Source organism: Cervus elaphus, chromosome 11 (genome assembly GCF_910594005.1).
Source record: "Cervus elaphus chromosome 11, mCerEla1.1, whole genome shotgun sequence".
NCBI classification, from domain to species: Eukaryota; Metazoa; Chordata; class Mammalia; order Artiodactyla; family Cervidae; genus Cervus; species Cervus elaphus.
The window spans coordinates 83,746,061-83,772,166 of NC_057825.1; the positions used below are offsets into that span (position 1 = coordinate 83,746,061).

Here is a 26,106-nt window from a genome sequence, read left to right on the forward strand (position 1 = left end):
TCAGCGTCTCCAGGCAACATTTCAAACAGCAAGGTCTTTCCTTCCTCTCTAGACAACAAGGCTTCCCAGCTCCGACCCTGGGTTCAATGCACAAAAGCAGCTTTTCCAAGTTTCCAGTGTCAAGAGTCAAGCACCCAACAAGGCCCCCACGCGTGGTCTCAGACTGGCTACCAGGGACCCTCAGCCCCTCGCGGCCCCCGCATCCCCGCTGCCCGGGCTCCTGCCATCTCCCCAGCTCCGGGGTTCTTCCCGACCGCCGGGACTCCCAGCACACTCCGGCCCGGCCCGGTGCCCACACGCACACTCAGCACAAGGAGCACTGCCCGGTCTCCGGGCCAAGGTCACCGAGCGACCCGGAAACACTCGGGTCCGCCCCTCGGGCACACGAACACAGTCACCGAATGTCCTCTTTATGATACCAGAACTCGGCCGTGGTCCCTACAAACCTCAGCCCTCCTCCTCGCTCTGGGGAGACCCTGGTGGGTGCGGAGAGATACAGCCAAAGGTCTAGCAAGAGGCCTGCACAAGTACCTTACCTGAGGCGCGGAGCCGCGGGGCTGCGCACGCGCAGTCTGGCAGAGCCCGCCCCTCCCTGGAGTTGGCCCCGCCCCCAGACCGTAATTACCGCTGTCTGTGCTCTTACTACCCTGGTGGCTCAGCCTCAAAGAATCTGCCTGCAATGCAGGAGCTACAGGAGACACAGGTTCGATCCCTGGGTCAGCAAGCTGCCCTGGGGAAGGGCATGGCAATCCATTCCATTATTCTTGCCTGGAGAATCCCACGGATAGAGGAACCTGGTGGGCTACAGTCCATAGGGTCGCAAAGAGCCGGACACGACTGAAGAGAATTAGCAGGCACTTAGCCGGCACACACGTGCTCTTACTAAAAGTCAGTCGTGACTGGAGGCTACTTACATTATTTTACTTAATCCTCAACAATTCTGTGTCATAAAAGGTACTATAAGTATCTCTTTTTACAACGGAGGTGAGAGTTTTACCTTGCCCTTAATTACACAGCTAGGAAGAGCTGGAAAAGACATATATTAAGGCTGCATGCATATTGTCACCCTGCTTATTTAACTTCTATGCAGAGTACATCATGTGAAATGCCAGGCTGGATGAAGCACAAGATTGCCAAGTGAAATATCAATAACCTCAGGCATGCAGATGACACCACCTTTATGGCAGAAAGCAAAGAGGAATTAAAGAGCCTCTTGATGAAGGTGAAAGAAAGTGAAAAAGTTGGCTTAAAACTCAGCATTCAAAAAATGAACATCATGGCATCCGGTTCCATCACTTAATGGCAAATTGAAAAAAAAGAAAAAATAAATAAATGGGAAATAGATGGGGAAATAATGGAAACAATGACAGCCTTTATTTTCTTAGGCTCCAAAATCACTGTGGACAGTGACTGCAGCCAAGAAATTAAAAAACGCTTGCTCCTTGGAAGAAAATCTATGACAAACCTAGAGAGCATATTAAAAAGCAGAGACATTACTTTGCTGAGAAAGGTCCATATAGTCAAAGCTATGGTTTTTCCAGTAGTCATGTATGGATGTGAGAGCTGGACAGTAAAAAAAGCGGAGCACCAAAGAACTGATGCCTTCGAACTGGGGTGTTGGAGAAGACTCATAAGAGTGTGGGAAAGATTGAAAGCAGGAGGAGAAGGGACAACAGAGAATGAGATGGTTGGATGGCATCACTGACTCAATGGGACATGAGTTTGAGAGACTTCTGGGAGATGGTGAAGGACAGGGAAGCCTGGCGTGCTGCAGTTCATGGGGTCGCAAAGAGTTGGACACGACTGAGCAACTGAACAACAAGAGCTAGAACTTGGATTTGAATCCAGCACAGTAACTGGAAAGTCTGTGCTCAATTCTTTTCTACATCCTGCAACCCAAAGTGTGAACCAGCAACACTGGCATCACCTGGGAGCGTGTTAGAACTGCAGACCTATTGAATCAAAATCTGCATTTTAGCCAGATCCCTAAACAATTCACTTCTAATTCAAAATTTGAGAGTCACTGACTGTACTGCCCAGTAGATCAGAGAAGGAAGATGGGGCAATGAAAGCTTGGAAGGGAGAGGAGGAGGAGAAAACAAATTTAAGGATCTTCGAAAGATCCATGTTATTGAACAGCATCCAGCAGGCCTAAGACTTGTAGTTGCCTGAGACAGAACCTGGAGACAGTAACAGAGACATCAGTGTTTCACAGCCAAAAAACCAAAACACAAAACAGAAGCAATATTGTAAGAAATTCAATAAAGACTTCATAAAAATGGTCCACATCAAAAAAAAATCTTAAAAAGCAGAAATTAGAGGGTTGGAATTAACATATACACACTGCTTAGTCGGTCAGTTGCGTTCAACTCTTTGTGACCCCATGGACTGTAGCCCGCCAGGCTACTCTGTCCATGGGGATTCTCCAGGCAAGATTACTGGAATGGGTTGCCATGCCCTCCTCCAGGGGATCTTCCCAACCCAGGGATCAAACCCAGGTCTCCCACATTTCAGACTGATTCTTTACCATCTGAACCACCAGGGAAGCCCAACATATAAACATTACTACATATAAAATACATTACCAGCAAGGACCTAACGTTTTAGCACAGGGAACTATGGTCAATATTTTGTAATAACCTATGAGGGAAAAGAATCTGAAAAAAAAAAATAAGATATATATGTATGTAGAACTAAATCACTTTCCTTCACACCTGAAACTAATACAACTGAATAAAAAGGAAGAAATTAGGAGCTTATAAATAAACACTTCAATTAAAAACAAATACTTCAATTAAAATAAATCCTTCAATTATGTACTTAATATTTAACAAATACCTCAATTAAAAATAAACAGGTACGTAGGAAGTTTGCTGTCCATTCTCTCACGGACACCTCAGAGGAAGACCAGCTAGTCAATCTGGTGGAATCCTCAAGTTGAATCCTTTCAACTAGCTGACATGAGGCAGCAGAGATGAGTCCAGATAATCCACTGCTGCTGGCTGCCAAAGCGCACCTACTGGGTAGAAAGGCCAGGATGTTGGTGACGGCCCAGCCTTCCCTTCAGATGGCCCAGGACACAGAGCAGTGGGGAGCTGTGGCCTCTGCGAGGGGGCGGCGGGGGGAATTTTCCCTGAAGCAGGGGCAGCAGGGGCAGAATCTCTGTTCTGCCAGCTGCCACGCTCTGGAGGGAGTGGCTCTCCCATCACCCTCAGCATAGGAGACCAAAGTGTTACCAGATACAGCATCCTGGATCCCGAACATCTCCAGCATCCACTAACTCATGGACTCCATCCTGACTTCCTGATGTCAGCTTCTGAGAAGGGGAGCCAGTTTTTAGTAAGCTCTGCAAATACAGAGGTTACTCCCTCTCCCTACATATTGGATTCCAAGGTAAATTTCAATCTTGAACTGCCCCAGAAGTAGAACATCTCTTGCTAAAGAAGAGAGTGGCAGTGGGGGAGAAAGCACAACATAATCTGAAGGGGCACCCCAAGGAAGATGGCACAGGAAGGGCCAGTTTCAGTTCAGTTCAGTCGCCCAGTTGTGTCCGACTCTTTGCGACCCCATGAATCACAGCACGCCAGGCCTCCCTATCCATCACCAACTCCCGGAGTTTACTCAAACTCATGCCCATCGAGTTGGTGATGCCATCCAGCCATCTCATCCTCTGTCATCCCCTTCTCCTCCTGCCCCCAATCCCTCCCAGCATCAGGGTCTTTTCCAATGTGTCAAATCTTCGCATGAGGTGGCCAAAGTATTGGAGTTTCAGCTTCAGCATCAGTCCTTCCAATGAACACCCAGGACTGATCTCCTTTAGGATGGACTGGTTGGATCTCCTTGCAGTCCAAGGGACTCTCAAGAGTCTTCTCCAACACCACAGTTCAAAAGCATCAATTCTTCTGCGCTCAGCTTTCTTCACAGTCCAACTCTCACATCCATACATGACCACTGGAAAAACCATAGCCTTGACCAGACAGACCTTTGTTGGCAAAGTAATGTCTCTGCTTTTTAATATGCTGTCTAGGTTGGTCATAACTTTCCTCCCAAGGAGTACGCATCTTTTAATTTCATGGCTGCAATCACCATCTGCAGTGATTTTTCAGCCCAAAACAATAAAGTCTGACACTGTTTCCACTGTTTCCCCATCTATTTCCCATGAAGTGATGGGACCAGATGCCATGATCTTAGTTTTCTGAATGTTAAGCTTTAAGCCAACGTTTTCACTCTCCTCTTTCACTTTCATCAAGAGGCTTTTTAGTTCCTCTTCACTAGTTTACCTGTTTCTACCAATTGACCCAGCCTTGGGTCAATCGACACTTGGGAGCCCTCTGCTATCTAATCACTGCTTTGCTCATCAGTCTTGATTTCAATCACCTTAGACTTTAAAAAAAAGTCACCTGTACTCTGGGTGGGTGGGAGTGTCTGTGTGTGTGTAAACTCATAGCCTGGGGCAAAAAATTAAAGCAAAAGAAGGTATGAGGGACCAGTCTTTTTAAACTGAAGGAAAGGAGCTTCATATAAACCTCCCAGACCCAGCAGAGGCAAGAGCCAGTACCATCTGAGAGGTCCAGCACCACTTGCCTCAGTCCTGGATGGATCAAGAATCTGAACAGGAAGCTGGGATTTTGCAGAACCAGAGGTCCACCTGCAATTGCATCATCTAATCCCGGTTATTCTGCAATCATGCATGCCAGACAATTAAGAGTCATGTAAGGTTGACAGGTTGCCCTGAGCTTAGGGGGACTAACAAAAATCAGACCTCACATTACCAATTCCAGACAGCTCCTAAATCTTCCTAATCACAGGCATTAGTATCAGATCAGGATCCAGTCACTTTTTTTTTTAATGTCACTGTTTGAATTAATGTCTTAAATTCTACCTTCCCTAGGGAAAAAAAGACTCTTCACAATATAAGAGATAATCCCACTAAGCCACTTGGCAAGGAGTCCAGTCTTACACCTTTTCTTTTTTTGGGAGGGAGATTCTAAAACACACAACGTTCCCACCTACACTGAATAACGTCCTATTATTATGTAAGGTAATAAGACCTTCAAGGGGTACTGCTGTATGGAAACAGAAAACCAGGACTTCCCTGGTGGTGCAGTGGATAGAAATCCACCTGTCAGTGCAGGGGACACGCGTTCAATCCCTAGTCCTAGAGGATCCTGGTCCAGGAGGATCCCACGTGCCATGGAGCAATGAAGCCTGTAGCCACAACTACTGAGCCCACGCTCTCGGGCCTGTGCTCCACAACAGGAGAAGCCACCGCAGTGAGAAGCCCGTGCACCGCAGCTAGAGAGGGGCCCCCGCTCTCCACAGCCTGAGACAGTCCGAGCACAACGAAGGCCCGGCACATTCAAAAATAAAAATAAAGATGAATAAATAAATAAATAAAAATTTTAAGAAGAAACAGAAAAATAGCAAGCCTCAAATATTTTAATTTTACAAACTTAAAAAAAAAATCACAAATATAATGAAACCTAGCTACTCATTCTTAACTCTGAAGCCTCTTGGGTCAATTCTTTCCCTTTGGTAAAAAAGAGATGAAAACTTCCTCTCCCACATCCACCAGCTGCCTCACTGAGACACTTTCTGTTGACCGGTATAACTTCCTCAACCCTATGATGTACATGCTTTCCACGTTTCTGAAATTGGAATGCATCTCACAATCAATGGATACATTTAATACTGTGTTTATCCCCAAATACTGTTATTGAATATAATGTTCTAGAATCCAAGGAATTTATTTCCCTTGTGGTCATAAAAATCCGTCTCCTTAGGAGGTAAGTTTTTTTTTCAGTGGAAAGTCCCGGGGCCTTGTTTCTCATAGCAGGTAAAGCAGGACGGGAAATGCGTTGGTACAGACAATTACACTGGGGCCTCTAACAGAGATCTTGCTGTAACCATCTGTCTGCCAGTGGATTCAGCTGCACTGCCTACATTCCTGTCCCAGCTCCTCAAATGTCTGACTCTACTTCCCTCCTATAAAACTCCAGTTAACCCACCTGCAAAATGGTAACAACAGTAACACTGATTTCATAGGGCTATTTAGTGAAGTTACATGAAATTGTTAGGGGAAGCACGCTGACTGAAACCGTCCACCCCAGCCAGGCACCGTAGTAACCGTTCCCATGAGTTGTTTTATGACAGGAGATCCTGGTAAGGAATACGGAACTAATAAGCCACCACCAACCGGAAGAGTTCAGGAAAGGTCAAAAGGAGATACCATGTGTCCATCCACTTCCCAGAATCCCTCTCGCTAGCATCCATCTTGGCTGAGCAATGCGTGCGCCACCAGGAAAAGACTCTGAGTCAGAATGATTGGCCAAAGACCACCCAGAAACTAATCCCATCACCATAAAACCCAAGACTGCGAGCTACGAGCTACGTGGCAGAGCAGTTCTTCTGAGTTGCCTTACCCTCCTGCTCTCCACCCGGGTGCCCTTTCCCAGTAAAATCTCTTGTTTTGTCAGCACATGTGTCTCCTCAGACAATTTATTTCTGAGTGTTAAACAAGAGCCCAGTTTCAGGCCCTGGAAGGGGCCCCCCTTCCTACAACAAAATCATCCATGTAATGTTACCAGCTTGGCAGGATGTCTGCTACATACAGGTAATCAAGAATGTTGGGTATTATTTTAATTTATATATTGATATGAATGACTGTAGCAGCTGGGTAATGATGCACAACTAGGAGTTAACTTCTTCAGTGTTAGCATGAGTTTAGAGAAAGGCAAATATGGTTTTTAAAAAATTATGTTCATAGGGCTACAGGAAAAAAAAATGGAGGAAGAGTTAGGAGAAAGATTTGGAGAAGAGAATGGGAGAAAGAAGAAAAAAAAAGCTCACTAGATGTTTATAGAAAGTCGACTTAAGAAGAAATCAATGAGAATACATTTTGACCCAGAAAGTATACTAGACAAGATGTATGCTAAACTGCTGGAACAAAGAGACTGCAAAAATCCAGTGGCTGACACAAGATAGGCAATTGTATTCTTGCACACACAGTTCAGGAAATTGGTTCTATGTAGGGTGGGTGATGGGATGGTGATCCACCACATGTTCAGTTCCTGTATCTCATTGGTCTACCATCCCCTAGAGGGCTGTTTTTGTCTGAATTAGCAAGTCTGGCTTACCAGGATCATGTCTGTCGCCCAGGTGTAGGAAAGGGGAGAGAGAAAAATTAGAGAACAATCAACTTTCTGTGTGCAGGTCCTGAACAAAAGTTTGCACACACTCCTTCCACTCAGCTCCCATGAGCCCCAGGGCCACACCAAGCTGCAAAGGAGGTGGGGATAAGAGTCCAGTTCAATCAAAGGAAAAAGAAGAGAGTGTTGCTGGGGGAAAACTATATCACAGAGAGTGAGCGTCTCACTTCAGGGACCTTGAACCAGCAGGACAAGAACTTAGAGGACGGGAGACACCATTATACTGCATGCTTCCCTTGACAAAGCATCTCCCTTCTAGGAATCATACGTATCTGTTGTCAAATAGGTCAGCTATTATTATCCCTCTTTTATATATACCTCTGAAGGTATATTATGAGTTCAAAATAGCACAACTAATCATCATCAAAAGGTGCACAAATACAAATGCTGGAGAGGGTGTGGGGAAAAGGAAACCCTCCTACCCTGTGGGTGAGAAGGGTGCAACAACTATAGAGAAGAGTATGGAGTTTCCTTAAAGAAACAGAAATAGTTTCCATGTGATCCAGCCATCTCACTCCTGGGGGTATATCTGGAAAAAAGGAAAACTCTAATTTGAAAAGATAAGTGCACCCCGAAGTTCATAGTAGGACTACTTACAATAGCCAAGATGTGGAAGCAAACTAAGTGTCTATTGACAGGTGAATGGATGAAGAAGATGTGGTATATATATCATGGAATACTACTCATCCATAAAAGAATGAGCTATTGCTATCTGCAGCAACACTGATGGACCTAGAGATTATCATATTAACTGAAGCAAATCAAAGACAAATATCACATGATATCACGTGTATGTGGAATCTAAGAAAATGGTACAAATGAACTTATTTACAAAACAGAAAGGAACTCACAGATATAGAAAAACAAACTTAGGGGGACTTCCCTGGTGGTCTGGTGGCTAAGACTTGGCACTCCAAATGCAGGGGGAGCCGGTTGGATCCCTGGTCAGGAAACTAGATCTCACACGCCACAGCTAAGATCAGCACAGTCAAATAAATTAATTAATTAAAAAAAAAAAACTTACGGTTACCAAAGGGAAGAGGGGGAGGAGAGAGGGATAAATTAAGAGTTTGGGATTAGTATATACACACCACTATACACAAAGTGAACAAGGACCCTGTACAGCACAGAGAACTATATTCAGTATCTTGTAATAACCTATAATGGACAAGAATCTGAAAAAAGAACTGAATCACTTTGCTCTATACCTGAAACTAACACAACACTGTAAATCAACAATACTTCAATAAAACAAAATAAACAAACACAAGTAAGTGGTAGAGCTGAGATTCAAACTCAGGTCTGCAGTCTTCTAAGTCTACTGGCGGGAAATGACAGATACGAGTTGGATGCCTCTTTCCACCCCACTAACTCACTGGGCAATTCCATCAATTCCTTGTCACTGAAGGAGAGCAGGTTTTGCCATCTTACAACATGCCATGTTGGCATGAGGATAATTTTGAACTAAAGTGAAATCGCTCAGTCGTGTCCAACTCTTTTCAACCCCATGGACTGTAGTCTACCAGGTTCCACCGTCCATGGGATTTTCCAGGCAAGAATACTGGAGTGGGTTGCCATTTCCTTCTCCAGGAGATCTTCCCGACCCAGGGATTGAACCCGGGTCTCCTGCATTGTAGGCAGATGCTTTACCGTCTGAGCCACCAGGGCAGTCTTCAATTACCTGATGGCCTTTTGAATCTGCGTATTATAATGGAACACCCATTAAGTACATAATTTTGTTCATTTTTTCTCCTGTTGACCAGTCTTACATCAACTTAACATTGAACTAAAGGCAATTTAAAAACCCAACCAATTAAGGAAAAGTTCTTTACCTCTCCCTTTAATTACCTAAATTTACATTGGAAAGAAGGGCTGTACCAAGAAGATATCTATTACCTGGGATATATTTTTATCCAAAAACTCATCTGCAGAAGAGGGCAACCCTAGTTTTCCAAACATCTCCTCTGCCTTCCTCTGAGTGGCTTTCCTCCCCTTTGTATCCTCAAACCCCTACCCCTTTCCTAAACCCCTGTTAATAAACAGGATGTTATTTAAACCTCAATTACCTGAGGCTTTTTGAATCTGCGTGATGGAACACGCATTAAGTACATAATTTTGTTTGTTTTTTCTCCTGTTGATTGGTCTTACATCAATTTAATTATTAGACTAGGCAAAGAACATAAAAAGGAAAAAGGGGGAAATTTTACACCCTGCATCACACCATGGGGGCTTCTCTGATAGCTCAGTTGGTAAAGAATCCAGTTGCAATGCAGAAGAACCTGGTTGGATTCCTGGGTTGGGAAGATCCACTGGAGAAGGGATAGGCTACCTACTCCAGTATTCTTAGGCTTCCCTTGTAGTTCAGCTGGTAAAGAATCCGCCCGCAATGCGGGAGACCTGGGTTCGATCCCTGGATTGGGAAGATCCCTTGGAGAAGGGAAAGGCTACCCGTTCCAGAATTCTGGTCTGGAGAATTCCTTGGAGAGTCGGACACGACTGAGCAACTTTCACGTTCACTTCACTTCACCCCATGGAGGATGTATGTGTAAAACTATCAACCAAGGAGAGAGGTTTCCTACATAAATTGCTTTTTTGCTAATACTAAAACTGTATACCTGGTTGAATTAAATAACTATGTGTTAGACATTTAATATCTATTATTGTCTATTAAGAAAATCTACTCTTTCCTTGGGAGGGTTGCCTATAATGGTAATATAATCCACCTGTTGGGTAATATTCCCTGATCCTCAGCCCGTTTTGCACCTGTGGTGTGCCTTTTGTCAGAGGTGGGTATGCAAAAAGCCAGGGGTGGAGGTGGGTGAGAATTAAGTATTTCTTTCTCATGTGAATGGGAGGAGCCCTTTATTCCACCTCCTGAAAACCCCCATTAAAAGCTGCCACTGCCCCAGACAACCACAGAGCGGGTTCTTTAGCAGGGAGCCAGAATGACTGCTAATTCCAAATTTATTGACTACATTGATGAAGCTTTGGAAAAATCAAAAGAAACTGTACTATCTCACTTGTTTTTCACCTATCAGGGGATTCCTTATCCAGTCACCATGTGCACCTCAGAGACTTTCAAAGCCCTGGACGCCTTTGAAGCCAGAAGCGATGACATAGTTCTAGCATCTTATCCAAAGTGTGGTAACTAACAAAACTTTTCTACAAGGGCACTTTTTCAGAGTGAGTAGGAGGGGAAGGTGAAAGGAGAAGGTGGGAGGAGGGCAGGTCATCTCATCTCTACATGAAGCCAGAAAATGGAGAGAAGGGTAGCTATGGTGGATCAGAGCAGAGCCTGTAAAATCAGTAACTAGAACTGGTAGATTTAAAAACCCCAGCGTCTGAGGGCTTCCCCGGTGGCCCAGTGTTAAAGAATCCACCTGTGATGCAGGAGACTCAGGTTCAATCCCTAGGTTGGAAAGATCCCCTGGAGGAGGGCATGGCAATCCACTCCAGTGTTCTTGCCTGGAGAATCCCATGGACAGAGGAGCCTGGCGGACTACAGTCCATGGGGTCACAAAGAGTCCGACCGAAACTACTGAGCTCGCATGCTGCAGTGTCTGAGGGAGGAGGTCTGTGTGAAAAGAACAGGATGGATGATGAGTGTAGAAGGAGCTGTATGGTGGGGCTAGCAGACAGAAACAGGGCCCAGTTCCCATGGAGTACTCAGAGTAGCCAAGATGTTCATCTTGATTTTTGACTGAAGACAAACATGGGCTTGTCTATAAACATCTATGCCTTCCATGTACTAGGTTATTTTTCAGGATCAAACACCAATCCTCCTGTTTCTCAAGCCAGTTTTATAGTGGTCCTTCATCAGTGGAGGATAAGATGTCAAGAAACTAAATTACTCTACTTTATACCATCTACTTTTGATTTTTTTTTTTCTTTTTGGCCACACCAGTTGGCATGTAGGATCTTAGTTCCCTGACCAGGGATCATACCTGCAACCCCACAGTGGAAGCGTGGAGTCTCAACCACTAGACCACAGGAAAGTCCTACTTTTGATCATTTTTAACTGTTATTCCATCTCTGTTTGTTAAAGCCAACTCCATTTCATATTTTCTTTTTAATTGATGCTGTATTTTTATAAAAATCAAAATTACACATTTCTATAGAAAATATTCATTAATTTAAGGTAAAATATATGATACACAATAAACAACCATTTCTATAGTATAACATTGTTCTGGAAAGAATATATTCTAGATTTTTAAAAAAGCAACTGCCTCTTGTTAAAGGAGAAACTTAAGAAACAAGATAATCTGATTTTTATACTGAAGTAAGTAAATGCTCTTTTCCATAAAACTCTGCTTCTTTCCACAGCCCAGGTTATTTTCAATGCAGAAGAACCAGTGGTACCTATCAGGGAATTGTTGTAGGTTTTCTTTTCCTTTTTTTCTTTTTTTTAGGCTGTAACATGGTCTGCAAGATCTTGGTTCCCAGAAAGAAAGTAGTGAAAGTGAAGCTGCTCAGTTGTGCCTGACTCTTTGCGACCCCATGGACTGTAGCCTACCAGGCTCCTCAGTCCATGGGATTTTCCAGGCAAGAATACTGGAGTGGGTTGCCATTTCCTTCTCCAGGGGATCTTCCTGACCCAGGGATTGAACCCGAGTCTCCCGCATTGTAGGCAGAGGCTTTACCATCTGAGCCGATCAAACCTGGGCCCCCTCAAGGGGAAGCACAGAGTCCTAACCACTGGACTGCCAGGGAATTCTCTCATTGTAGATTTTAATTTTTATGACATGTATGTTTAAGTAACATGAAGATTCCTTAATGAGCTTCGATTCTCTGATTTTTCTTATAGGTTCTAACTGGATTCTCCACATCATTAGTGAATTAATGTTTGCTGATTCTAAACAAAAGTATGAATACCCAGAATTCCCAGTTCTTGAATGTGGGGACCCAGAAAAATATCAGGTTTGTACAAAAGAGCCATGAAACTTAGAGCAAATTATTCTAGAAAGTAGAATTGAGGGATTTTTTTAGTTTTGAGTTCAGAAAATACAACACTAAATAATTCATTGTGTGCTTATCATATAATCCCAGCACTTTTCAGTAATTATCTCATTTTACTACAGAATCACCTTATCACTATTTACAAATGATTAAGTCTTTAGTGTGTGTGTGTGAAGATAGTAACAGGTCATCCTACCTGTTATTATCTTATCCCATGTTATTACTCACCTTGTCAATGTAACTAACTAGGGCCTGGATGTGAGGCAGGATGTTGTTCCCCTGCCAGGAAGGACAAGAAAAAGGGGGAGGAAGGATTTCCTTAAGATTTTGGTGCTTGGACAGAACAGAGGAGAGGAGGACCATCCACACTTAGACACACCAGAAACACATGTGGGAAGGGAAGACTGTATCCAACTGGAAACCACATTCCCAGCAAAACTTACCAGAAGTGCTCACCAACAAAACTCCCAACAGGCAGACAGAACACAGTTACTAAAAATAAAGTCACTTGGGAGTTCAGAAAATTTCTGAAAAGAGATGGAGACATTTGCCAGGATGACAAATACAAACTTAAAAGTTGGATCCCAGTTGGAAAGAAACTTATTTCCATGGACTGGGCCGAAGTAACAGAAAAATATACTGTAAATGAGGTGTTCAGGGATTTCGGTTTTGAAGTCTTTTGATGTTTATGATTTATCAGAAATGTCTATTTTTCTCTTTGGGTATTTTTAAAAGCACTTTTTGCATTTTAATTGTCCCTTGTGGCTCAGCTGGTAAAGAATCCACCTGCAATGCAGGAGACATGGGTTTGATCCCTGGTTGGGAAGATCCCCTGGAGAAGGGAAAGGTTACCCTCTCGAGTATTCTGGCCTGGAGAATTCCATGGAGTCCATGGAAGAGTCAGACACGATTGAGTGACTTTCACTTTTCATATACAAAAATAGTTTTCTATGCAATGTGCCTTTTATTTTAAAATGGAAATAAGTGGAAAGATAAGCTTCATTTAATGAAGTTTCATTTAACTTTATACAGAAAATTTTCCTAAAATATATATATTTTTTTCTTAAGATATATCTATATTTCAACTTTACACTGCTTACAGTTGGCTATATCAGGCATTTTCGTGAACATATAATTATACACTTACCTAGCTTTGTTACAATTAACCTCCATTTTCCCCCTGGATATTTTTTCTAACCCTTTTAAGGAACTTTACCATTTCTCACATGTCTTAAAGAGATTTTTGGCCATGCAATTTGGTGGAAATGGCACTCTATCACCTAATCTGAAAATTGCTATCTGTGTGATTTTACACAAAGGACTTAAAACCTCAAAGTCTCTTGTTAATCCTTAAAATGGGGGTTACAATATCTACCTGAGAGGATTATTGTGAATGAATGTAAAAGTACTTCCAAAACTGGAATTAAGAACAATGACTACTAATCATCACTTGGGCTCATAGCATTGATTTTTAAAAATTTTAAGTCAGTTTTTGCTCCCTTGCTTGAGTTGGGATCTGTATTAACTTTTCACAGCACCATTGGCTATAAATGTCTAAATATAATTTCATTCCTTGAAATTATGACCAGCATAGAAAAAAACACTGAAAGCATTAGCCCACCACAGAACATACACTAAAGGTCTGATTTTGAGATAAAAGCCTTCACCCTATCTGATTAAACGGAGCTTCATTTTGTAAATTATCAGTAGAAGTAGATTACAAAAACAAAAAGAATCAATCACAGAGTCCTTATATTGACAAGAATTTCTCTCATAAGATATTTCTCAGATATATAAGTGACTCTGCACTTTCAGGTTCTGTTAGGATATTTGACTGCATGGAGTTTTGCTGGTTTAAGAAAAAAAAGATCTAGATGTTAAAAATGAATTTGGAGGAGCTATAGAAGACTTGAACATTTCTGTTAATGACTTTGAATGTAGAAAAGATCCACATTAAGTGAGAGAGTGAATTGCAGATTTTGAGCTGTCTTGAAGAAAATGATTTTGGGATGGCTGTGGGAAAACGTAAATTTTTCTAAAAAAAAAAAAAATGACCAAAAAAAAAAAAGACTGGGCAATGCAAAGCAGGACAGAAGAAGGAAGTTCGAAAGGAAGTTTTAAATTGCATATTTATTTGTGATTCTCCATTCCTCACTCCCCCACAAAGAAAACAGAAATAAAGAAAATCGAGAGAATGTGGAAGAGGAATAGACACAGTAATAGTAATGACTGAAACTACTCTTCAGGTACTAAACCTAGGAGTGATTCCCTACACACACACACACACACACACACACACACACACACACATAAGCTTTCACCTTATTGTTTATATTTTTAAGAGAATGAAACAGTTTCCATCACCAAGGATTTTGACAACTCATCTCCATTACGACAAATTACCTGGGTCCATCTTCAAGAACAAAGCCAAGGTGAGTGTCCCCTCCACTGGTATTATAATGTGAAGTTCTTCATGTATAGATATTGGCTTTCTGAGGAAGAGTTTGCTACTCATCACAGAATTTTAATGAATAAAGTGTGCAGTTTGGTGTTTCTTTTGTTGTTGTTTCTTTCTTCAGATATATTGGCTATAGTTGCATTCAAATGAAATGTATTTTCAGCCAGGATATAAAACATATACATAAAGTAGCCCACCAGGCTCCACTGTCTATGGGATTTTCCAGGCAGGAATATTGGAGTGGGTTGCTATTTCCTTCTCCGGGGGATCTTCCCAACCCAGGGATCAAACCTGGGTCTTCTGTATTGCAGACGGATCCTTTACCGACTAAGCCACCAGGGAAGCCCCTAACCCCTGTTAGGTATTTGAATTCCACCAAGTGGCTGTCTGGACTACTCACATCTCCCATTACAAGGGACTCCTCTGTCCCCTCCGCTAGGTGTGGATGGCTCTGTAAAACAGTTTTTCTTTATACTGAGAATCTCCCAAATTGGAAGTACCACTTTAATCCATAATTTTCCCAGTTTAATGCAGTTCAGTAGAATCACAAACCTCAGTGATTCTTCCCACCTCCCCCCCCCCCCAATTATTCCATAAGACACAGAGCTAAAGTAATGTATAGAGCACTTGGATTTGGAGCAAGCAGCCTTTTGAACAAAGCTTTCCTTTCACAAGAAAGCAGGGCAAGAAATGAATGACAGTTGAGGTAAGAAGTTGATACTGAGATTTTATCCATATACTCCAGCCTGCTGGCCCTCACCATGCTAACTTATGGCTTTGCAAAATTATAAATTGCTATGAGCCAGAGAGATTCCTGAGTGGTAATCAGAGCCCCAAATATAAGACCCTCAAGTGGCAAGAATCTGCTGTATTTGGATTGCAGAGTTTTAGATCTCTGCCCCCAAAGACATAGCCGAGCACATTCATCTCTATTCAGTTGTATCCTACTACCGTCAGTTCACGTCTTTAGATTGATGATGTGTTCTGAAATCCAGACTCCCTCTCACTTTCATGCCATCTACAAATTTGATAAATGGAGCTTCTATATCTTAACCTGAAATCCTCATTAAAATGTTGATGATGGTCTAGTCAGGACAGTTTTATTAAAAATCTCTGGGCAGTTTTACGTTAGTTTTTCAGCCTCCTCTGCATCAGTTTTATGTGCTTAAATGTTTCTGCTGCCGTCATGCCTTCTTCCATTTGCAGAGGAATTCATAAGCAACAAATCTACTAATTTAAGAACTATGTCCAAGAAAAAACTGCCATTAGAAATGACTTTTTCTTAGAGAACCCGTGTTGCCCCCTAGTGGTTATTACTTCCTTTTTTATGTGGCCACAAGTCATCTATTTAGTCAGTTCCAAAAACATCTCCAAAATGGAGGTCATTTTGTACTTTGCAAACCCCACACTTTCCTCTTTCCGAAAGGGAAATGCTACCTGCCTGTTTGCAGTCCTCCGAACCTCTTGTATGCTGTCTCCAATTCCTTCAAGGTCACTAACTGTGCTCAGTAATAATGTATTCCACAATATTCTCAGTTCTTTAAAGGGAAATTTTCTGGCCAGAGGGCCCAAAGCCACTTGGAGTGGCCAAGTGGTCTGCAATTTAGTGGTTTTTCTTGGGTTTCAGTTTGCTCTTTACAACATTTATTTCACACTTTTCATTCAGAAAAATGAATCTGTGCCTCATCAGAGAAGGCAGACATAACACTGAAATTCAGAGGTTCTGTTTCCTCCACATCACCCATCATACCTCCAACCTGTCCTTCGTTGATCCTCTCCCATGAAACTCTAAACATTGTTTTTGTTTTCCTTAACATTATTTTGTTATTTTTAATTTTGGGGTGGTTTAACTTTTCAGACCATGCTCTTGTGAGCCTGCTCTTCATTCCTTTTTACATGATCTACATATGACATTTCACTGTCTCAGTTTGTTAGCAAAAATTCAATGTTACAATATCAATCTTCTTTTTCTTCTTTCTTTCCCCCTTTTCCCCAGGCTTTCTTATCTGTCACTTCCTGTTTCTCAATTTCTTTCTTTCTTTCTACCTCAACAAAATCAGGTAGTATATAAAAGGACACAATGCTCATGCTTTCAGTTTTCCAAAGTTCAATGCTTAAACCTAGATAACTTTCTCTCTCCAGATACTGGTGATATTTCGAAACCCTAAAGACACAGCAGTATCTTTTTTCCATTTCCACAATGATGTTCCTGATATTCCAAGCTATGGCTCTTGGGATGACTTCTTCAGACAGTTCATGAAAGGACAAGGTATGGCTGTTGGTAAAAGAATCCTTCTTACTTCAACAGATGATCACAGAAATACAAAAATTCAAATGTGTTTTAGGATAAAGAAAGAAATAACAAGGCCCTACTGTATAGAACAGGGAACTACATTTAATATATTGTAACAACCTACAACAAAAAAGAATATGAAAAAAGACTACATATTTGTGTGTATATATACAACTGATTTACTACACTGTACACCAGAAACTAACATAACATTGCAAATCAACTATATTTCAATTAAAAAATTAATAAATTTAAAAAAGAAAGAAAAAATAAATTAAGGCAGATCCAGGAACCACAATGTTACTTTTAAATAAAGCTTTCTGGGCATCAAACAATACATTACTGTTTTTAAAAATAATTTGGACAATTCATATGTTGAGGATGAAAGTTAAATAGCCATAGAACAGACATGGGACAAAAAGGCCTATAATAGTCATATACAGAAAGCATTTCAAATTCACTTCCCACAAGTCTCTGTATAGCACAATGATAAAAGCCAAAAAAGAACAAAACCATGACAATGAGCTGCCACACCTAAGATACTTGTTTGCCAGAAAGCAACTAAGGTTTTGTTAGATCATGTTGATGTTTTTACCTCTGGTTACCTCTGATAACTATGGTTATCAAACCATAATTTCATAAGTGCCTACAAATGCTCCAGCTGCCAAACTAGGTATTATATACACATATCTCATTTAAGACCATAACAACTATGAATAAGGCATTATTAGCTATAAAAAATTCAAATCACTTGCCAACGGTCTCAATACTTGTATGTGGCAGCAACTCTACTTCCCTTGGTATAGTGGCCAGAGGTGAATAAATGTCTGTTTTTAGTAGTGGCTCTGTTGAGGGCTTACAGTGTAGTAGAAGGAAGAATTAATGCCAGATGACCATAGAGTTGCTACCAGGTCCCTCTAAAAGGACCACATTTAAAGGGGATCAGCATAGCAATGCAACACTATCCCGTATGAATAGACACTGGGTACAGTACTGAGTCCTTAGCAAAGATTAAGTCTTGGGATTGGGGTGTAGGAGAGAAAAAGAAAGTCTACAGAAGGTGCTTATGAAGCACTGGCAGGAAAGATTTGGCTTGTTTAGTAACTGCTCACTAAGACCAGATGGAGGCAGTTAAGGCACATCTAAAACATTATACTCCATTGATATAACACAAGAGAACATTCAGTGGTGGAAAAACTCATCATCATTGGGACAATCTATTTTAGGGACTCTCTGTTGCTTTTCTGTCCTTTTAGTCTAATCATCTGATTGACAATGATAAAAAGTGGCACTGATATTAATAACTTGGATGGATTTTCTGCCTTGTAAACTTGTTATGGTCAACTTACAGAGAAAGGCAGCTGAGTGTACTGCAAACGTACAGGATGTAGAATGAGAAGGCCTGGATTGGGCTTCATCACCTATTACTATGTTTTAGTAATTAACACTAGATAGAATAAAATAGCTACAATTTATTGAGCACTTACCACATGCCAGGCACTACATGCTACTTCTACCACACATTATTTTAATTTTCATAATAACCAAATGAGGATAATACTATTATTATCACCATGTTACAAAGGAGAAAATAGAGGCACAGAAAGGCTCTAAACTTTGATTTCCTTAGTTGTAAAGAGAAAATAAGAATACCTGACCTATGAGAGGTAACACAGTATTGTATTTTGCTTGGTTGCATTAGCTCTGGGGTCAAACTAACATTAAAAGATGTCAATTAAAAAAAAAAGATGTCAGTAACACAGAACTTATTATGCAGCCTTAAAGTGGTTACTTAGCTCCTCTGGGTTTCTAATTCTCCATCAATAAAATGGGTATAAAATTGTACCTATCATACTGGATTGCTTTAAAAAGCGAAAGATGAAATGTATGCATATCAATAAAACATTTGGAAAAGCAGAAAACCCCACCACAGTGGCATAAACAGATCAGGTTTTATTTTCCTCACTTAACTAAGAAGTCTGGAGATAGCAACTGACCCAGTAGCCCAGTACTGTTGGGTCAGCAGCTCTGACGTTCCCTGGGCCCCTCTGTCGTGCTTTTTGCCACATTCTCTCAAGTTGTCCACTGTCCCTCTGAGCATCACCTTCAGATCACGAAGAAGGCTCATCGTGACAGGAATAATTGTTCTAGAAACCTTCCAGCAGACCCCTGCTTGTGTCTCACTGGCTAGGACTACTTCATGTGACCAACCATAGTCCTAAGGGAGGCAGAAAGTGAGAAACAGATTCTCTGACTAGCTTAGACCCAACAGTCAGGATTTGGTTTGCAAAAAAGAAGGGAGTATACTATATTTGGGGCAGGAAATTTACAGTATTTTGCACAACAAATAAAACATGTAGAAATTGCCTGGCTCAAATCATGATAATTATGACAATATTATTATTACTAATAATGTTTATATTGGCTAATATTTGTTGAGTGGGTATTATTAATCAGGCACTGTTTTAAGCATTTGACGTGTGTTAATTCACTTCAAATTCACAACAACCCCACTTTACAGATGAGGAAACTAAGGTACAAAGAGGTTCAGGGAGTTTCTCAAAGGCACACAGCTGTCTAGATCTTCACTGTCCAATATGGTAGCCACTAGCCACATGTGGAAATTGATCATTTGAAATGTGACTAGTGCAAGTGAAGAGCTAAATTTTAAATTTTATTTTAATTCAAAATTTATATTTTAAGACAATCAATTCAGTTGCTGGAAACTTTAAAGTAAGTTTGGTGTGACTGTGTGAATCTGTTTTTTCAACTATAAAGTTGGCTTGCATGACATTTTTATTGGACAATGCTAGTCTAGATAACATGTCTCATCATTTCTTTCTGACATTATATCTGTTGGTTTTCAAGTATCATTCACTATTTCTGAATTACTTCATTCACCTAAATGTTCATGAAAATTTGTAGTTCTTGTGAAACCATTTTTACAACTTGCTTAGTTGTACTACTGTTCCTGAAAATAAGAAATGAGAAAATCTGACATTAGGACTGATTTATGTCAGTTCTTTTGGAGCAGGGATTTGTAATCTTATAGTCTTGTTTGATCATATACACATACATATAGTTTATATTTTAGGGTATACATTAACCATTTTATCCTCATTCTATCATTTTAACCTCAATTACTTAAAATTTCTTAAGAAGTTTTTTTCCCCTGTATTTTTAGTTTCCTGGGGAAGCTATTTTGATTTTGCAATTAATTGGAACAAACATCTTGATGATGAAAATGTTATGTTCATATTATATGAAGACCTGAGAGAGGTGAGATTATGATTATTCGTATTATATAGCAAGATTTACTATAAATGACAACATAGAACATTTATTCATAATGTCTGTATGAACAAACAGTATACTCAATTTTAAAAATATTCCATATATGTGATACAGTAGTAGGGGAAAAAAACAATGTATATGTGTTTAGATTGTTTATTTAATAGAAATAAAATAATTCTTAGGAACTTACTACTAACAGTGACTGCCTTTTTTCCCCCCTCTGTGATAGATAGTCCAAATTAGGAATGGCAGAAATGATAGGTCTCTATTGAGGTTTGACTGAAAATGCTTTTGGCTGTGAATTAATTTTTCCATATAATGTTTTTAAAAACTGCTTCTTCACAAATATTTAGTGAGTTCAGCACTGTTTCAGGCCTTTGTAATTTATCAGTGAACAGACTAAAGTTGACTACATGGGAGAAGCTTACATTCTAGCTGGAGAAGGTGGGGAGACAGAATGATAAACAATAAATACAATAAAAATTTTAAATGTATATAATATGTGAGAATGAAGAAACAGCACAGCCGATTAAGGAAAACTAGAAATCCCCAAGGGTGGGGGGGTTGGGATAGTGGACAAATCTCAGCATGAAATAGGATGGTCAGTGGGAACCTCATGGAAGGCATGTGACATGAACCAAGATCTGAGGGAGATGAGGGGGTGAGTCAAGTAGGTAACCAGAGTAACAGCTTTCCAGGCAGAGAAGACCAACTGGAGCAAAGGCCCTGAGGTAGGAGTGTTCCTGGAAGGTTAAGGAATGGAAAGGAGCAGATGTGGTTGGTTGGAGGGATGAACCAGAAGTGACTAACCGATGAGGACAGGCGCAAGGGGGTGGAGTGGAGTATGAGAAATGCAGTGGCAGACCATTGAAATACTTTGCTTTTCACTGAGTGAAATGGGAAATCATTGTAGGATTTCGAGCAGAAGAGTGGTAGGAATTGATGTGTTTTTAACAGGATCATTCTGTCTGGTGCGTGAGAATATATTAGAGAGAAGGAAAGAGGATCCAGGGAAACCCATGAGGACGTTATTGCTCTAGTCCAGGCAATGGAAGGAAGATGGTGGCTCAGACCTGAGGGGGCCATGGAGGGGAAGAGAAGAGGTTGAATTCTGAACTTACATTGAAGGAAAAACCAATAGGATTTGTTGCTGGACTGGATGAGGGAAAGAGTAATGAGAAAAAAAGAGAAGTCAAATGAGACCCCAGTGTCATTGGTCCAACCAACTGGGAGGACTGAGCTGTCACCATGCGAGTAGGAGACGGCAGCAGGTGAAGCAGGATTGTGAGGAAGCCAGGGATCTGGTTTTAAACACCAGAAGGCTAAGATGTTTATCAGTCACCCAAATGGAGAGGCCAAGTAGGCAGTTAGGTATTGAAGTCTTAAATGCAGAAAGAGTTCTGAGCTACAGATGTAAATCTGGCCCACAGATGACATTTAAAGCCATGAGACTACATATCTAATATGTAAGCATATGGACAGAGACGTTGACCAAGAACTGAGCCTTGCAGCCCTCCAACATGAAAAGTTTGAACAAAAAGGGAGGAGTCGGCAAAGGCGACTAAGGAGTAGCTAAAGACATAGGATGGAAACCAGAGTCCTGGTTTCCAGGACTCCAGGGAAGAAAGTATGTTAAAGGAGAAGAGACTCAAATGCTCTCTAACTGAATTGAGTCTTTAACACTACTTTCTCCTGAGATTCTTATATTAAAAAAAAAAAAAGTGTAATTGAACTCATCCCTTCTGTTTATGGTGAGTACATATATATATAACATGAAAGAACATACTAATGTAGTCTTTTCCCCTTCTCATCTAGAATGTTCCTAAAAAAACTTGTGATTCATGGGATGTTAGCGTTGTCCCAAATGTTAATCATTCTTTCCTGCAGTTGGTAGAAGGCTGCCTGTTCAAATTGACTTGCGGACTGCTGTAGTATATAGCCTGCTCCTTTGGGAAATTCACATTGCACACTGGCATAGTAAAGATTGACAGATTCTACAAACAAACAAACAAAACCTTACCTTTACTAATCCAAAGCTTCCACACTTATTTGACCGCAACCCTTAACCCTCTTTCCCCCCATGAAACATCTATAAGCACCTTGAAATACATTAATGTTTTGTAGAATACAGTTTAAGAAACTGTTCTAGAAGATTAAATCTCCATTGGTCAATGATACTGTTGAGAAAGTTGATGATACTTACAAAGGTATTAAGTGATATATTCCAAGACTCATTCTAGCGTTTATGATTCTAAAAATGAGTCTTTCTTGATAGAATTACATGTTAGCTACAAACAGGATTTAGAAGAAAAGAGAATTTGAATGAGCACATACAAATATATTAATTTCCTCAGCTGGTTTAGATTGGTGCTTTTTAACAAAATGAATGTCATCTTAGATAAAATTCTACCCTACTATTGAATGCTTACTGTCACTATCTATACCCTGAATAGTTCAATAAGTCAGAAATTGAAACTACAAAGTAAAATCAGTACAGAGTATCTTAAAGGGAAGTTTCAAATATTTATACTGAAGTATCAAAGTAAGAGATAGAAAGGGACAGCTGAATTAGAGAGTTAGGCTTAAAATGCATTCTAAGAAGCCTGTCTTGGCCTGGGGCACAATTCCCACAGAAAGAAGTTTATCCTCTAAAATTTTGTTTTCAGAATCTGGCCACTGGAATAAAACGAATTGCTGAGTTCTTAGGATTCTCTCCATCTGGGGAGCAGATTCAAACTATTTCGGCACAGAGTACCTTCCACGCCATGCGAGCAAAATCCCAGGAAACACACGGTGCCGTGGGCCCGTTCCTGTTCCGCAAAGGTAAAGCCGCCTTGATATCTGAGCCATCCATCCGTCTGCACATAACAGGCAATTCAAACAACTTTATGTTGAAGAAGACAGGATTTTCTTTGTCTCTTCCTCAACAAGAATTCTAACATAGATCAGAGCTGGAACTGGTAACTCCACGCTATGTTATAGAGTACTAAGCTCCTCCCAACTTTCTCTTGCCACCTGCTGATAAAAGGAGAGCAGCTAGAGCTCCTGAATTACAATAAAGTTAAAGGGTTATTTTATTCAAATAAAAAGGAAGTGGCAAGAGAATCACATGCATTTGCTGAGAGAGCCCCCTTTATAGAACTTTGTGGGGAGCCTCACTCAATAGCCTACATCTCATTGGTCACTTCTCACGGTGCTGTTGGTTGGAAAATGTAATTTTTTAAAAAGGTGGGTGTGTTATTACTCAATTAAAATCAAAGTTTTTTTTTTTTTAAATCAAAGTTTTATTAATAAAGGAGAAGGAGAAAATGAGTGTTGGATAGGCAACCAGCTATCTCTGACACTGATGATTTTACTAAATTTCATTAAACTATTCTAATTTCTTATGCAAATTTATGATAATATAGCCCAAGGGTTGTCAGTTTTCTTTTTTATTGCATATATAATGAAAGTATAATGTGATTTAGAGGCAGCACATATAACAACTATCACTTATTAGGCATGCATCATGTGTTAGGCACTTTGCTGGGCTTAAATTTTATAGCAAAAAGATATTAAATCCTTAATTTTACAATATGGGCATCAAGACTCAGAGATATTAATTGACCCTTTGTCACAAAGCTAATTGGGCTTCCTAGGTGGTGCTAGTGGTGAAGAACCCAACTGCTAATGCAGGAGACTAAGAGATTCAGATTCAATCCCTGGGTCAGGAAGATCCCCTGGAAGAGGGCATTGCAACCCACTCCAGTATTCTTGCCTGAAGAATCCCACGAACAGAGGAGCCTGGTGGGCTACAGTCAATAGGGTTGCACAGAATCAGATACCACTGAAGCAACTTACCATGCACACACAAAGCTAATTAGTGAAACAGGATACAGATGTAGGTCTACTTGATTCTACTATACTTTGTCAAATGAAGACTCATTTTAAAAAATCCACTGTGAATGCAACATTGTATATAAATCTGGCTTTGGTTTGCATTCTGACTTTAACTCTGCTTTTTTTTAACTCTGCTTTTTTATGCCTTATTTTATTAGCTTTAAGAAGAGGGGAAAAATAAAACCTTTCTATATGTTGTTAATCAAATACTCCAAAATTGAAAAAATTCTAAAAGTAGTGATTTTAAAATATTACATTATTCCATGTAGAAAATTCAGAAAGTACAGAAAGATATGAAAAATTACTAAAAATCATCCACATTTTTCCCACCAGAGGCAGGTTTGACTTTTTAACATACTTCTTCCAGCCTTATTCTGTGATGTTTCACATAGTTGATGACATTTGTAAAGAGTTTTTTTTATTCCCTTCATATATGTAAGCATTTCCTCACATCATTAAAACTACTTTATAAATATACATTTCATTGGCTATGCAACAAGGAGCTTAACAACTTCAACCCAAATCATCAAAAGAGCCTAAGGAAAAAAGTAACTACTTTTAAAAGCACATAAGAAAAACATATCTCAATCTCAGGCAAAATAATAATTTTTTGCAAAATTTTCAGCACTTGGAGACTTAACCAAAAGCTGCTATAAAATATTAATTTATCTTCTCAGTGGGTATTTAAAGTATTAATGACTTTAGAGAGAAAAAAATGATTCTAAAAAAGTGGTATTTTGGTTCTAGGTGTTGGGAGAGGGGTGGGGATGGGAGGTCACTGAGGTCAAGGGCCCCCTTAGGGACACTGAAGAAGCACATCACCTACCACACCACACCACACCAATGGGGAAGCCCAAGCGGATCTTGCTAACTTTACAAGAAAACTTACATTAGTTTTTTGAGACTGTGTAATTTTTTTTCACGTGTCCATTTCACATTTCAAAGTGAAACTCTACACTGAGAAATGATAAAATCAAGATGAAATAACAGGTGTCTAAGTCTACTGTTTTTGTGTGTGTGTGTTGTAGGTGAAGTTGGTGATTGGAAAAGCCTGTTCAGTGAAACTCAGAACCAGGAAATGGATGAAAAATTCAAAGAGTGCTTAGCTGACACTGCCCTGGGAACAAAGTTGAAGTATAACTCATACTGCCAGCCTTGATTCTGGTCAACTCAGCTTATTTTCCTTAATAATAACTGAATTTAAATATCAATAAGTACATAATAATCTAATCAATAATGATAATTAAAAACATCCAGACATAAACAATCTGTTTAATAATGAAAACAAATGAAAATTTTGAGCACAAACTTAAGTTTGTTCACTTTTTACAGAAAGATACTTTAGCCATCCAAAAGGGATGCTGTATTTAATGATGTATCCTGGAGTTTTAACTTCTTTCATGCTCTGGGTTCACACAAGACCATAAGCCAACACTATCAGAGATATACCTAAATCTGTTTGAGCATAGATGAGACAGGCCTTTCTGTCTGATCACAGGAAGGCCTGTGATCATGATCGTGATCTGTGATCCTCTCACAAAAATCCCTCTCTTCCTCACTATGGATCAGAGCCCTTGTGATCTGATCCTTTCTGAACTTACTGCTGTGGGAAATTTAATTCCAATTCTTCCCTGAAGTAAAATGAATAAATCCTATTCTAATTTGATTCAAGAAAAACACATTGCTTGTGTACTCTTCGTATGTCATTTCAGAAAGCTCTATGGAGGCCCACTCTCAAGGGACTTTATATTTCTACTTAATACAAGCTTTACTTTAAAGCTAAAGGTTAGAGGTTGTGTTATTCTGGCACGACGGCTTTCCTACCAGAGAGCCTCAAGTAAGCATGTGGAATCTATAAGAGAAAGCAGAAAATGTTCTGGGGCGGGGGGAAACCTTTAAACAATCTCCTTAATATTTACACTACAGCTAGTTTCACTGTAAAGCTAAGTTTTACACAGTTAAGAATAGAATGAGTCATGGGACTACTATTTCTGGCAGTACGGTAGATTAGGTAA

General features: G+C 40.2%; 2 protein-coding genes across 7 annotated transcripts in view; one reads left to right on the forward strand and one right to left on the reverse strand.

Moving 5' to 3' along the window:
* The window catches only part of CEBPZOS (CEBPZ opposite strand), a 39,117-nt gene that overhangs the window by 5,368 nt on the left and 7,643 nt on the right, over positions 1-26,106 (reverse strand). For 2 of the 6 annotated variants that reach the window (XM_043918234.1, XM_043918233.1), the window contains exon 4: positions 2,839-3,019. The exons of 2 other annotated variants lie outside the window; for them this stretch is intronic. The gene's annotated coding sequence lies outside the window, so the exon portion shown is untranslated. 2 more of the 6 variants (XM_043918237.1, XM_043918240.1) reach the window with 2 other exon arrangements.
* On the forward strand, positions 10,154-25,339 carry SULT6B1 (sulfotransferase family 6B member 1). The gene is made up of 7 exons (XM_043918241.1): positions 10,154-10,352; positions 12,016-12,128; positions 14,510-14,599; positions 16,768-16,894; positions 20,103-20,197; positions 22,879-23,035; positions 25,120-25,339. The coding sequence occupies exons 1-7, from the start codon at positions 10,154-10,156 to the stop codon at positions 25,248-25,250; spliced, it is 912 nt and encodes a 303-aa protein (XP_043774176.1). The 3' UTR covers positions 25,251-25,339.

Bases quoted from the DNA above. Each gene is read 5' to 3' on its own strand.
- SULT6B1 (XM_043918241.1), top strand. From the start codon at position 10,154: ATGACTGCTAATTCCAAATTTATTGACTACATTGATGAAGCTTTGGAA. The intron at 14,600-16,767 runs GTGAGTGTCCCC...TTCTCTCTCCAG, and splicing joins TCTTCAAGAACAAAGCCAAG to ATACTGGTGATATTTCGAAA. The intron at 23,036-25,119 runs GTAAAGCCGCCT...TGTGTGTTGTAG, and splicing joins CCCGTTCCTGTTCCGCAAAG to GTGAAGTTGGTGATTGGAAA.